Raw genomic sequence first — 13,623 nt, forward strand, 5'->3', positions numbered from 1 at the left:
AGCAGTGAATGGTTAATGACAGGCTGCATGTGGCCCATGAGACTTTGGTCCACCACTGCCCACCTCGCAGCTGCCACATTCCACTGGTTTCCACCCAAGTCGTGTTTTTCCTACTGGTGTTAGTAAAGTGACAGGCATGTAAAGCACGGGCAGGTAAAGGGAGGTGCAGGCTGATTGCTCACTGACGGTGAAAGCCATGTGCTCCCTCTGCAGCCAATTACAGAGCGACTACAGTTCCATCCTCACCATCTGCACGTTCTAGGGATCCAAATGCTGTGAGCAAAAGTACCCGGTCCTGGCAGGCTGTCTTGGTTCTGACAATCCTGCAGCCCCCTGAGAGGGAGGAGGTCCACTCGTGCAACCCACTCCTTCGCCCTGGCTATGGCATTTGAGGAGGTGGGAAGCAGTGTTAGCACGGTGGGCGAAGGGTCTGTCAGGTTGCTGATCTGATCACTGACTCCCCCACGGGGGGAGAGAACCTTCCACCTGTCTGTGTCAGAAGCACAGCTAGGGACCGCAGTGGCCACTGCTGGTTTGGAGTCAAGGACAGGCCGAGTACACGGGCAGGGAGTTTTGTGCATAGGGCTCTGGATGGTACCTCTGTGCCATGTAGTAGCCAGAGGTGCCAGCTTGCTTCTCCATGGACTCCCGCTTGTTGTGCAACACGTGTGCAACAGAAGTGTGCAACACTACTGGATCAGAATGGGCCGCATTTCACACACCCTTTTGCACTGATGTACGATGAGGCGAGGTTCACGGCAACAGAGAATCAGGCCCAGGATCTGCGATGTCTTGAAGTGAGACTCTCAGACACCTGCGGGCCTGAGTGTTTGCCGGGATCCTTGTTGAGTGATTTACACTAATGCAAATTGGGCGTACAACTCCTACCATTTGCTCTGGGAATATCTCCCACTCCCCTTTGTACTGCACAATGGGGGCCATGAGACATGTTGAAAGTCTAGCGTAACGAGGGGGTTCCTGGTGATCTTTACCCACTTGCACTGGTGTAAGAGCGCAGGGCAATTGGGTCTGCACTGGTGCCCTGGCCCAAATTCTCACTGATGCCAAGGCCCGTTTACGCTGCCAGAGGAAAAGGGCCTTAGCAGAACTGCGCATCAACCTCCTTGGCTTGAGGTGTGCAGCTTCCAATGATGCGTGAGCTTTGAACGGCTATGGCCCATGCCAGAGAGATCTCTCCTGCTTAAAAGTCCGTCTTAAAAGCCAGACAGATGGTGGCTCTGCCGGAGCTTTTTGCTAAAATGTGTTTTCCCTTGGTTCTGTAATATGTAATTCCAGCGTCGAGGATCATCTCTGCACTTTTGGAGCGTCTGCCTTTGGAATCTCTTGTAGCGCTCAGAAGAGATGAATTGGTTAGTCCCCCCTCCAGAGGAGGAGGGGGAACTGAGTATTATCCTCCCTGTTGTCCAGTTGGGGAAACTGAGGCATAAAGAGGGAAAGTCCTTACCCTGTGATTTGCTGTCCCTCTCTGTTAGGGATGTAAAAATGTAACTGTTTAAACAGTTATCCGATAATGGTTTCCGTTACAGTTACACGCTGGCTCCCCCAGAGCGGGGGTCAGCAGGGGCTGCCTGGAGAGGCTTCGCGGCAGACTCTGCCATATAAAATGTTTATAAAACCTTTTTACTGCAGAGCCCGCAATGCGTGTAATCATGTAACCACTAGGATTTTGAGTGGTTCCATGGTTATGTTTTTAAATGCATTTTTACATCCCTACTCTCTCACTCCATTCCCCTTTCTCTATCCCTTTATCTCTCTCCTCCTTCTCTCTACCTTCCCTTTATCTTTTCCTCTCGCTCTCTCCCCTTTTCCCTTTTCATGTTTAACTACCAAAATTGTTCTAATCCCCCTCCCCTTTCTCCTGTTCCCACCACGTATTAACAGGAGTGTTGTGAGCAAGACTCGAGATGTCATTCTTCCACTCTACTCTGAGCTGATTAGGCCTCAGTTGGAGTATTGCATCCAGTTCTGGGCACCACATTTCAGGAAAGATATGGAGAAATTGGAGAAGGCCCAGAGAAGAGCAACAAAAATGATTAAAAATCTAGAAGACATGAGCTATGAGGGAAGACTAAAAAAATTGGGTTTGTTTAGTCTGGAAAAGAGAAGACAGAGGGGACATGAGAGCAGTTTTCAAGTACCTAAGAGGGTGTTACAAGGAGGAGGGAGAAAAATTGTTCTCCTGGACTTCTGACAATAGGAGAAGAAGCAATGGGCTTAAATTGCAGCAAGGGAGGTTTAGGTGGGACATTAGAAAAAACTTCCTACCTGCAAGGGTGTTTAAGCACTGGAATAAATTGCCCAGAGAGGTTGTGGCATCTCCATTATTGGAGATATTTAAGAGCAGGTTAGACAGGCACCCATCAGGGATGATCTGATGGTGCTTGGTCCTGCCGTAAATGCAGGGGACTGGATTTAGTGACCTCTCAAGGTTTCTTCCAGTCCTATAATTCTACGATTCTCCTTGCAGGTGACGTTCACCAAGCGGAAGTTCGGTTTGATGAAGAAAGCCTACGAGCTGAGCGTCCTTTGCGACTGCGAGATTGCCCTGATCATCTTCAACCACTCAAACAAGCTGTTCCAGTATGCCAGCACTGACATGGACAAGGTGCTGCTCAAGTACACCGAGTACAACGAGCCGCACGAGAGCCGGACCAACGCTGACATCATCGAGGTGAGACCCTGCCTTTCCTTCCCCCTCTCCCAATGCCTCCCTGGTAGCCATCTTCTGCTGAGGCGACAGTCGGGGGCTGTGTTTGTAACTCCAGGCTCGCCAGAATGGTGAGGCTCATCGTGTTTGGTGTCACCATTAAAGTCCCAGCTCCTGGAGGCATGTGACCGGGGGAGAGGGAATCTCAGCTTTTGCTTAAAAAAATGGAAGGAAATCTCTATGCCTGGAGATAACAGAGAAAAGCTGGAAAATGTGGCCGCTAAAGATTCAGAAATGAGAAGGCGAGCACAGAGGACCCCAACTTTATGTATTTAAAAGCTCCTGATTTTAAAGCCAATCGCATGATTTCTTAGGCCTGACTTAGGATTTTAGCATGGTCAGAGCTGGTGCTTTCTGTAACTGCCCAGTGTGGCCAGCTTTCTTGGTTGTACCGCCATCTTGCAATGCGTGGTGTTTCTCTGAAAGCGCCATGTGCAGGAGTCGCGGGATGATGTGAAAAGCTAAGCTTGCTTTTCCTTGTTTGTCTTGTCTTTTTTTCCCAATGAAAGTTTCCATCCCTGCCTGTGAAGAAAAGCTGGAACATGTGCCTTAGGGGAAGCCTAAAGGCTCAAAAGCCAGATGATAAATAAAAAGAGGTCCAAATGCATTACTATCTTTTATAAATCTCCTGATTTTTGAAGCTGAACTCATGACTTCATGGGCCTGACTCACTAGCTGTGAATGGGAAGGAGGGGTAATATGTCACTCCAGCTAATTATGTCCCAATGCACTTGAGTTAATTGACCCTATTGAAAAATCCGTTTATCCTCTGCCCTGTGTTCCGGGTAGGGAAGACTTTCTTTACCTCCCTTCTCTGAAGTACAAGGGGTGGCCGCAGCTGGGGAAGGAACGTTGGATCTGGAGGTTCTTGTTCCCATGTTCTCGGTATAACTGATCACAGTCTCTGGGAATTTTCCCTCAGGTCAGGTTGGCAGGGATGTTGGGGTTTTTTTCCACCTCCTCTGCAGTGTGTGGGTTCAGGTTTATCTGGGTCCATCTCAATCAATTCCCTGCTACTGCAGGGGCCTCAGTCCCTGGTGTGTGGAAGTCCCTGCTGTTCTCTGCCTGTGGCTCCTTTGAGTCTAGTCTCCTGTGGACTGGGATACTTGGATCTAATTTTGGTTTGGGAATGGAGGGGGGGGGGGCAGTGTTGAGTGGCATGTGCCATTCAGACTCTGGTGGTCTCTTCTGGGCTTAAACGGCACGACTCTGTATTTTGCCTTTGCCAATGAAGGGCAAGAGAATGGAATTCTGGGATGCCCCTGGAGGAGTGTGGACATCAGACACTGCATTCCAGCCCTGCCGTGATCACGACTGAGCTATGCTGGGTGCCTCTTAACATGAGCGGTGCCCTAGTCTACTGGGTGGCTTCTGCCATGACCACTGCACTCTGAGGGGCTCTTGGTTCTAGAGGGAAAGAGTCTGGCGAGCGGGGTCTCTTAACTTTAAGATAAAGCTCTAAATTGCAAAATAGGATTGAAGTGGTGTTATAAACCAGGATCCCCTGCATTCCCTGCTCCTCTGCTCTCCTAGATACAGGAGAAGGAAAACTTGTGGGAGCAGACTTCATGGAATGAGCAGGCATTTGCTGCCCTCATAGAATTAGGTGTTGTGTGTTAAGTCACAGATGTACAAGTGCCTGAGAGAGATGGTAGAATTGATGTAGGCAGGTGCGCTGACACGCTCACCAGGCCTCTGGGCAAGGGGGTGGGGGCTCTGTGCTCCTGGAAGGGGCGTGGCTTTGGGCAAACGGGGCGGAGCCTGTGCAGCTGGCTAGGGATGTTAAATTGCGTTTAATCAACTAATCGACTAGTCTAGTGTTTCCCAATTGGTGCTCCGGGGAATCCTGGGGATCCACGAAGCGAAAGCAAGGGTTCCGCAAAGAGCCTGCACTCCCCCGCCCCCTGTTAAAGAGACAGAGCCATGGCGAGGGCTTTTTTTTTTTTTTTTTTCCCTCAATGAAACATGGCAGGGGCCTTTTTTTTTTTTTAAGGCAACTCTAGGGGTTCTGTGGCCAAATAAAATTGGGAAACACTGGACTAGTCAATGGAATTTCCATCGACTAGTTGATAAGTTGATAAGGGGGAGAAACTGCAGCTGGGGAGGCAGCAAGGAAGGGGGGGGGAAGCAACTAGTTGTCCCACTACTCAACAATCTGATAAGCTTATGCTAGCCCTACAGCTGGCATTCAGCACGGCCTGGAACGCGTTCCTGCCCCCTCCCCTGGTTCCATCTGGAGTGTGCTGTGGGTGGGGGGGGAGAGCGTTGTGCAGTGCCCCTCATGGGGCTCCAGCGGTGATTTAAAGGGCCCCTTTGAATCACTGGATCCTGCAGCATTTGCCTCTTTTAACCCTCCCTCAGTGGGTGGGCCTGAGTGTCGGGGATCAGTAGCAGAGCCTTTCACCTCTGCGACAGCTTCTAGTCTCCAGTCTAGGTTGGACCAACACTCAGACGCGTTTGGTTGCTGTTGGGTGGACCTTGGCCTAGTTCTCAGTGGGCAAGTGACCATTGAGCTGTATCGACCAAAAGAGGGGCCAAAGAGTATGTGAAAACAAGAGAGCGAGCTGCCATCTCAGCCACAGTGAGGATCCAGATGAACTAGGAATGAGGCGCCTTAGTTGCGGGTAGAACTTTGAAAGAATTCAGGGACAAATTTCCATTAATGGAGTTGGATTTTCTAAAGATGTCAGCTCCCATTTTAGGCTCCTAAAAAAGCAGTTGGCTTTGCTAAAGGGCATAGCATACTGGATAAACATTAGGGCTGGGGTTTTCTGGAAGGTTGGCTGTCTGCGTCAGTCGCACTGGGAGCTGCTGGGTGACAGTCTTTTGCAAATCTGACTTTTTCTTCTGGTGTCTAGATGGATACCAAATGGAGCTTGGTTGGTTGGTTGGTTGGTTGGTTGCTTTCTGTCTGTCTGTCTGTCTGTCTGTCTGTCTGTCTGTGAAAGCTTTTCAGTGGAAAAAAATACAACCGGTTCTTCTCATCGCGTTTTTTATCAATGAAAAACTCGTGATAAAACAGGGATTTAATTGAAAACAAAATTTGCCACACCCAAAAATAGATTTTTAGAAAAATATTTGGATTTTCATCAAAAAATAAAGAGATTATTTAAAAAAAAGACATATTGTTGCACTCTTTTTGTGAAAATATTTTGAATTTTCATTGAAAAAGGTGAGGGGGATGAACACAACCCTAAAGATTCTGGGCAGAAATGTTTCCATAAAAAGAGACCTTTCTTTGGGGTTTTGTTTTTGTTTTTTTGGGTCAAAATTTCCCTGAAAGTGGGGCGTGGAAGAGTCATTTCTCAACCAGTGCTGAAGTTGCACTCTTCTAAAAATCTAGCCCCAGTTGTGAGTATTGAAATAATCGGGCCTGAGTACTAGTATCTGGTATTTGAGCACTAGCCTGTGTCCACAGTATAGAGTGACCATACAGGCAGCTGGTGAGTTGTAATGGACGCCTTCTCTGGGTCATTCTTCACTGCAGAGTTAGCTCCAGTGATCTACACTCATGTGACTCCTCTGGTGTGAGCCGATCTTGAGTGAGAACTGTCACATGGTGAAGTAACCCTCAAGTTACCGTGTCCACACTGCCATAAGAACATAGGAACATAAGAATGGCCACACTGGGTCAGACCAAAGGTCCGTCTAGCCCCGTGTCCTGTCTTCTGACAGCGGCCAGTGCCAAATGCCCCAGAGGGAGTCTTGTGATCCCCCCTCTTGTCATCCATTTCCAGCCTCTGACAGAGGCTAAGGACACCATTCCTACCCACCTTGGCTAATAAATATTGATGGACCTAACCACCATGAATTTATCTAGTTCTTTTTTAAACCCTATTCAAGTCCTGGTCTTCACAACATCCTCTGGCAAGGAGTTCCACAGATTGACTGTGTGTTATGTGAAGAAATACTTCCTTTTGTTTGTTTTAAACCTGCTACATATTAATTTAATTTGGTGTCCCCTAGTACGTATGTTATGGGAACAAGTAAAAAACTTTTCCTCGTTCACTTTCTCCATACCTGTCATGATTTTATGACATGGAATGGCACTCAATTGGGTGGTGCTAGGATTTCAGGGGATACATCCTGGGATCCTTAGCACTGTTCACAACTGAGCTGTTCTATGAATGTTTCCTCAATGAATTGTGGAAGAACATGCCTGTCCTTTCTGGATGCACAAGGAGGATTGTGGGAAAGCCTTGGAGGACTACCTGCATTTGAATGCTGCTACCTTGTGTCCACACTGCAGAATGGTTGTCTTAGCAGCTGATAAGTTGCTCTCCTCAGTCTATAGCCTATACATCCCTCTCAGGCCAGGCAACTCGAGTGAATAGCATCACTGCGCTTGAGCGATCGGGTTTTGTGTGTGAACGGGGATGGGGCAACCCTGGAGTTAGAACACAAATTATCTTCTCAGTGGAGATGATTGCCTTTGTGCAGACCTTGCAGCCAGCACGGAGAAGTGTTCTGCGTTGGAGACTCTCCACCTCTCAGCTGTCAGTCGAGCTCCCTTCCCACCAGCCGTGAAGTCGCAAGCACAAAAGGATCAGCGAGACGTGCGCCATGTTCCCGAGCGTGGCGAGAGCCGTGATGAGAGCCCCGCGCTTGTCAGTTTTGATGAACAAGCTGCGTGTGGGCAACTCCCTCTACGTCCGGGCAAATTGAGACAAATGGATGAGTTGGCTGGGTAATTATTGCCATGACAGGCGGACGCAAATTAACGCACACAGCGCCGCTAGTCATTCAGTTTGTCTGCCGGAGACGGCATGGATACGAAGGGCCCTTGAAAGAATCGGCGGATGCCTGCACAGGCAGAAGGCTGGCGCTTGGACCTCACGCAGCAGCAAGGTTTAACCTCTTCAAAGCACTGCTGGAGAAATAATCCCCCTCCTGCCGTGATGGTCATGTCATGTCTGCTTTTAAATCCCTTTGGTGTGATCTGTCAGCCTCTGTCATCTATCTGAGGCTTTGATTTCATGGGGGCGTAAGGGATAACTGCAACCATCCCAATCTTTCTTTTCTTTTCTTTTCTTTTCTTTTCTTTTCTTTTCTTTTCTTTTCTTTTCTTTTCTTTTCTTTTCTTTTCTTTTCTTTTCTTTTCTTTTCTTTTCTTTTCTTTTCTTTTCTTTTCGATTTTGATCTAAGGAGCTCTCCACCTCTTTATTCAGATGATAAAATCCTGGAACCTGATTCTCATTTAGGCTATGTCTGCATTAGGAGCACTTTACTGGTATTGTCTACGCTCTAAGCCTGTATCTACACTACTGCAGAGAATCGACCGAAGGTACACAACTCCAGCTACATGAATAAAAGTGTCTACACCATGGGGAGGGGTCGTCAGGAGAAACTCTCCTATCAACTTACCGTACTCTTCTCTTCAGGGGTAGAGTAACAGGGTTGACTGCAGAATGATCTGCAGTCGATTTGGCAGGTCTTCACTGGACCCACTAAATCAACCACCGGTGGATTGATCTTAGAGCCTCGATCCCAGCTGTAGTGTAGATGTAAGCCTAGAGGGGGTACAGCTGTACTGGCAAAGCTGTGCTCTGTACCCGCATAGTAAAGCCACTTCCCCATGAGCAATGCAAGCTGTCCTACTGTATATAACTTCATCTTATGCCCTCACAGATCTGCTGGTCAGAGATGACACCCTCCACCTCCTGGACTGACACAGCTCTGCCAGCAGAAGTCAATAATGTAGACATGGCCCTTTTTCACAATTTTTGTAGTTTGTAGCTTACTGTGGCAGTTAGGGGTGTGTTCTTTTACCAATTTACACAGTTCTACACTTTTGGGATAGATCAATCTAAGTTACACAACTTCAGCTACATGAATAGCATAGCTGAAGTCGACGTCCTTAGATCTACTTACCGTAGTGTCTTCACTGGTGTGTTGACAGGAAACACTATCCTGTTGACTCACTTCTCATTGAGGTGGAGTACTGGAGTCGATGAGAGAGAGAGAGAGAGAGAGAGAGAGAGAGAGAGCGCAATCAGCAGTTGATTGATCATGTCTATACTAGGCTCGTTAAATTGATCCCTGCTGGATTGATCATTGCCCCGTCAACCTGGCCGGGGGTTAAGACAAGCCCACAGTTATACAGTACAACCTGTTGTGGGTGCAGTTATACAAGTATATTGTCGTATCCCAGTGTAGCGTATTCCCCTTCTGTACAGGCATAGCTATACCAGTATAAGAACCTTTATGGTTATGCCGGTATAGCTGCGTCCGCACTAGGGAGCTACACCACTTTAACTCTGCCGAGATAGTTAAAGTGGTGTAAAAGCAGGTGGAACACTTACCACTGTAGCGCCTCCTGCTGGTCACTCTGGGAATTAGCTCTGTTCCTCAGCAGGGTGCCCCCTTCTGGCCGGTGTCTTGTCCTTCATTGCTGTCCATCATCTGGACCCATGCAGCACCCTCTTCAGGACACTGCCCTCCAGCAGTGCCCAGCACTCTGTTCTCACCTTCGGTGGGTGTTTCAGCAGTCCTGGTACCAGTCTGAACAGTCAACTGAAGCCCCAAAGTCTAGCCCCTTGCCTTGGGGGGCAAGTCACAGTCTTTACCGGCTGTGCTCCATAAAGGCTAGGTGTGATGTAAGGAGGGAAGCGGGGGACCCAGACCTGCCTTCTGGAAGCAGCCTTGTCCTCTTCTTCATTGATCACATTCCCTGAGCCACTTCCCTGCGACCCCTTGCATCTTGTCAGACCATGTCTCAAGGCCACAGCCGAGGAAGTAACAGGCTGGAGCCTTTCTCCAGCTCCCCTGAGCCTGTCCAGTGCTGCTCTCTCCAGATGCTCTGACTAGAAAGGGAGCGCCTCTCAGACCTGCAACCTTTTATAGGGGCCAGCCTGGCCCTGATTGGCTGACTACTTCCCGCCCTGATTGGCCAGGGTTGCACAAGCCTCTTCTGGCTCATCTGTAGCCCTCTCCTTGCTGGAGTGGGCTACAGCGCCATGACATGGTGTCCACACACAGAATCTGCAGCGCTTTGAACTCATTCGGGCAACAAGGAATGGTGCTGTTTGGTCTTCCTTCCCGGGCCCGTTTGCAATAAGGCCCTTTTATGCTGCTTTGGCAGTGTAAAGAGGTGTTGAAGTGAGAGGCAACGTAATTTACTCCCGCTTCCGTGTTGGTGTGAAGGGGCTGAGTCCCTTGGATAGTTGTATGGACACCACCGCAAAGTCAGTGTAAAATTCTGCCCTCCCAATCTGACGGTGTCTCTCCCCTGCTTTGCGCAGGTGTAGATGAGGTGCTGAGCAAGAATAGATCCGGGTCCACAAAGGTTCTGATCCCGCTCTCACTGACATGGGTTTAAATTCTCTCACACTCTCATCGGGGGCAATTTCTCTGGTACCTGGGAGCTCAGAATCTGCCTCTCCACCCCCGGCGTAAGCAGAATGTCTGCCCTCACCCACGCGACGCAGCCGTTTGCTCCCACGTGAGTGGAGCTGTGAGAAGGCCCTCCTTCACTCGCCTGTAAGAACAGCCTCGTCCGCCCTCTCTGTGGTGTGTGTTCCGCTTCGCACGCGCCGTTCGACAGATTTGTCTTGGCCTAAAAATATCATAAACATTTTGGGCAGCATTCTCGTCTCCTTATGGTCCAAGATCCAAACACTTGAAATCCAGCAAGTTTAGTCAGTCAGCTGCTGGCACTCGGAGAAATGCTTTGTTTGCACCAAATAAATAGATGGATCCTCATCCAAAACGGAAATAAGAAAAATGCATCGGGAGAGGAAAAACACTAGTTGATGTGCAGGAAAAATGAATGTTCTGCACTTTGCAATTGTGCCAGTGGGACCCCATAATGCTGGAGTATCCCCTATCAAACCAACCAGCAGGAGATGACCCCATATGGACCCGCTCGCCTGGGAAGGACTGGGTTGTGGGTTCGAGTCCCACCCCTTTTGGGTTGCATTGGAACGGGATGGCCAAAAGCTGGGCACCCCTGGGCCTGGAGGGATAAGGGGCGACCTGACAGTAAGGTGGTGGGGCTGCTTCCCACATGGCCTATAGGCTAGGGTGCTTACCTGGGAAGGACAGGGTCATGGGTTCAAGTCCCATCTCCCTCAGGTCAGGTTGGGATAGGCTTCTAAACCTCCCCAATGCCTCTTTCCAGACTGCTTCCCCAGCACAATTTAGAGTAGCCTCAAGGCTGCTCTAAGCTTTCCCCCCCCCCCCAGCTTTTCTGAGACTGACATGGCTGCTCAGGCAGCCAGGGATTAGCCAGCACAGAGGGCACTTCTGACATGCTCTGCCTCCCCTAGACACAATCCATACACCAGGTGATGAGGTAGATCATCAGCTCTTTGATGTCAGGTGTGAAGAGCCAGGTGTGCAAGCCACTTCTTTAGGATCTGGCGTGGACTCCCACTGAAGCTACTGATCTACGCTGATTTGGCTCAGGGGAGCAGTTTCCATTAACCCTTCCTAGGCAAGAATAATCAGAAGTTGCACCGGGGAATAGCCTCTTAACAAGGTCCATCAAATGCCTGAGCAGCATGTGTGGAAAGTAGAGTCTCCTTCAGAGCCCTGAAGACAGAGAGTTAGTAATTCGGTGCCAGAACTGAGTGGCGTATTTTGGGGTTTTGGGGTTGGGTTTTTTTTCCCGCTTTTGCTTTGCTGGCAAGATGAGCCCTGATAGAAATCGAGGCTAAGGTGTTTCCTCTTGAGAAGGGATTACAGATCTCATCCCCCACAAAGAAGCAGCAAGCGGCTTATATTTTTCATTTCAGGCATCAGCTGGGGACTTTTTGCTTTCCGATGTCGTGAGCCAGAGGAGACTAGGGAGCTCCACAAGTTTGCACCAGCTGAGGGATTGGGATCCCGATTTAAGGCAGTTTCGCTGGACTCTCTGCGGCATCCCCTCCTATTCTGAATGGATTAGTGCACTGAATTGGGAAACTGGGGTTTTACTCACAGCCATGCCGCTGGCCTGCCAGGTGACCTTGTGCAAGTCACTTCCCCTCTCCCTATGTGCCCTTTTCCATCCTTTGTCTCGTTCACTGAGACCTTGGCTGCTCTGCAGGGAAGGGCCTTTCTCTGGCTGCGTATGGTGTCCAGCACAGGGAGAGCCCCAATTTTGGCTGGTCCCTCTAAGAGAGATGAATGCCGCAGTGATAGAGAATATGTCTTAGTTTCATGGACATCTCTGCTACCCTATAGGAGAAGCCTCCTGTGCACGAAATGGGACCTTGCTCTTAGACACAAAGCTCCAACCTGAATGAAACTGCTCTCCTGCCTCTCCCTGTTGGCCCATAGATCTCTAGCCCTGGATGGAGCATTGGCTCTGAGCACCCTCCCTGTTTTGCCTTCATGACCTCCCGGTAAGCACTTTTCCTGGGCAGACCCAGCGGCAGAGAGAATGGGATCTGAAGACAGAGTAGGAGGGGCAGGGCAGGAGTCAGGAGTGGGGGATGGTGTTGGTCTCCGAGGCAGGAGGACAGCTGTTTATTCTGTGCAAGGAGACAAGCTGCCGGCTGGGGCAGCAGGGGAAGGTTGGTGTTAGCTGGAGAGGTGTCAGTTGAGCTGCCAGAAGGGTGCTGTGAATCAGCCAAGTGTGAACATGTGGGTGTGTAGGCGAGTGTGTGACTGAGAGCGTGTGTGTGTTTGTATGAGGAACCGGGGGGAAGGGGGATGCATGTAAATATGTGCGCTGGGCTCTGAATGTGAGTATGTGTACATGTATACACCCGTGTGCAGGTGTGAACAAGCATGTGTGTAGTGTATACTTGTACGAGCGTGGCTGTGTGTTTGTGATCTCATGTTGCGTGCGGGCATGTGAACTCGAGTGTATGTGTGTGCATATTATGTGGGGTGGCGAGATCTAAAGCAGCGATGGGGAACCTTAAGCCTGGGGGCCGCATCCGGCCTCTGGCTTGCCTGGATCTGGACCCGAAGCTCAGGGGCCTCCTTAGCATTGGGGAGCCAGCTCTGGTGCTCCAGCCCCCTTGCTACCCCACTGCAAGGCTGGAGCACATAAAATCTACTAGACTGGGCTTTCCTAGACTCTGGGGTGTGAGGGGAATGTGCGGAGTGTCTTTTTCCTCAATTGGGGGCCAAGTCAGTGAGTGTTTGTTTGGGTTTTTTTGTTGTTTGCTTCTCAATTGTGCTGCCCCCAACTGATTTTTCTGTGAGTCAGAAAAGCCCCCAGCCCAAAAAAGGTTCCCTATCCCTGATCTAAAGGCTTCTCTAACCTACTCCGGGGCCAGGCAGGGGAACAGAAAGTTGGCTTAAAAGCAGCCTCTGTGTGTCCCTGAAACAAAGCAGGAACAAGTGACTAGATACTGAAATCAGTGGCAGTCAGGTACCTAAATATCTTTTAAGCATCTGGGCCAGTGTACCTTTCAATCTGACTCCCTGGCCTTTGGCATGTTGTAGGCTTAAGAAATCGCCTTGACTTTTCGTTTGGCTTGCAGCGACAAAACCCCTTCCTGATTTTTCTGCATGTAAATGCCAGCAGCCAGATGGCTCTGGAACTCGAGCGCCAGCATCCGGGTGGCACACGCCTGACAAGATGGCAAGCCGCTCTGTGGGTAATTCACCGCGAGTGAAGCACGTTTTCTTTTCTCTGATGATGGAGGGGAGACCCAAGAAGCGATGTCCGGGTCACCTGGCTGCATGCCGGGCCAATGGAAGGCTCATAAAGAAGGAACGCCCCTAGCTAGACCCTGGGGGTTGCCAATTGTCCTAACCCTTGAGCTATCTTTACAAAAGCACTTAAAGAAACAGAGGAGGGCGCTGTCTGTGAAAGTTGCACCGTCTGCAAAGTGGGGCTAGGTACTGGCCTCCCATGGGAAATGCTTAGGACTCTTGATGAAAACTGTTAGGAACTATTATTATTATAGGAGAAAGTGGCCCCTATTTCATTTAAATCTCTTTTCAAACCAGTTTAC

The 13,623-nt window shown here is 49.6% G+C and overlaps 1 protein-coding gene across 13 annotated transcripts in view; it reads left to right on the forward strand.

The window, feature by feature from the left end:
• MEF2D (myocyte enhancer factor 2D) overlaps positions 1-13,623 on the forward strand; it is a 223,051-nt gene that overhangs the window by 143,667 nt on the left and 65,761 nt on the right. For all 13 annotated transcript variants that reach the window (XM_075907987.1, XM_075907988.1, XM_075907989.1 and 10 more), the window contains one exon: positions 2,489-2,692. In XM_075907987.1, coding sequence (XP_075764102.1) covers positions 2,489-2,692 — 204 coding nt within the window. The remainder of the gene's footprint in view (positions 1-2,488; positions 2,693-13,623) is intronic.

The sequence above is a fragment of the Pelodiscus sinensis genome, chromosome 24 (genome assembly GCF_049634645.1).
Source record: "Pelodiscus sinensis isolate JC-2024 chromosome 24, ASM4963464v1, whole genome shotgun sequence".
NCBI classification, from domain to species: Eukaryota; Metazoa; Chordata; order Testudines; family Trionychidae; genus Pelodiscus; species Pelodiscus sinensis.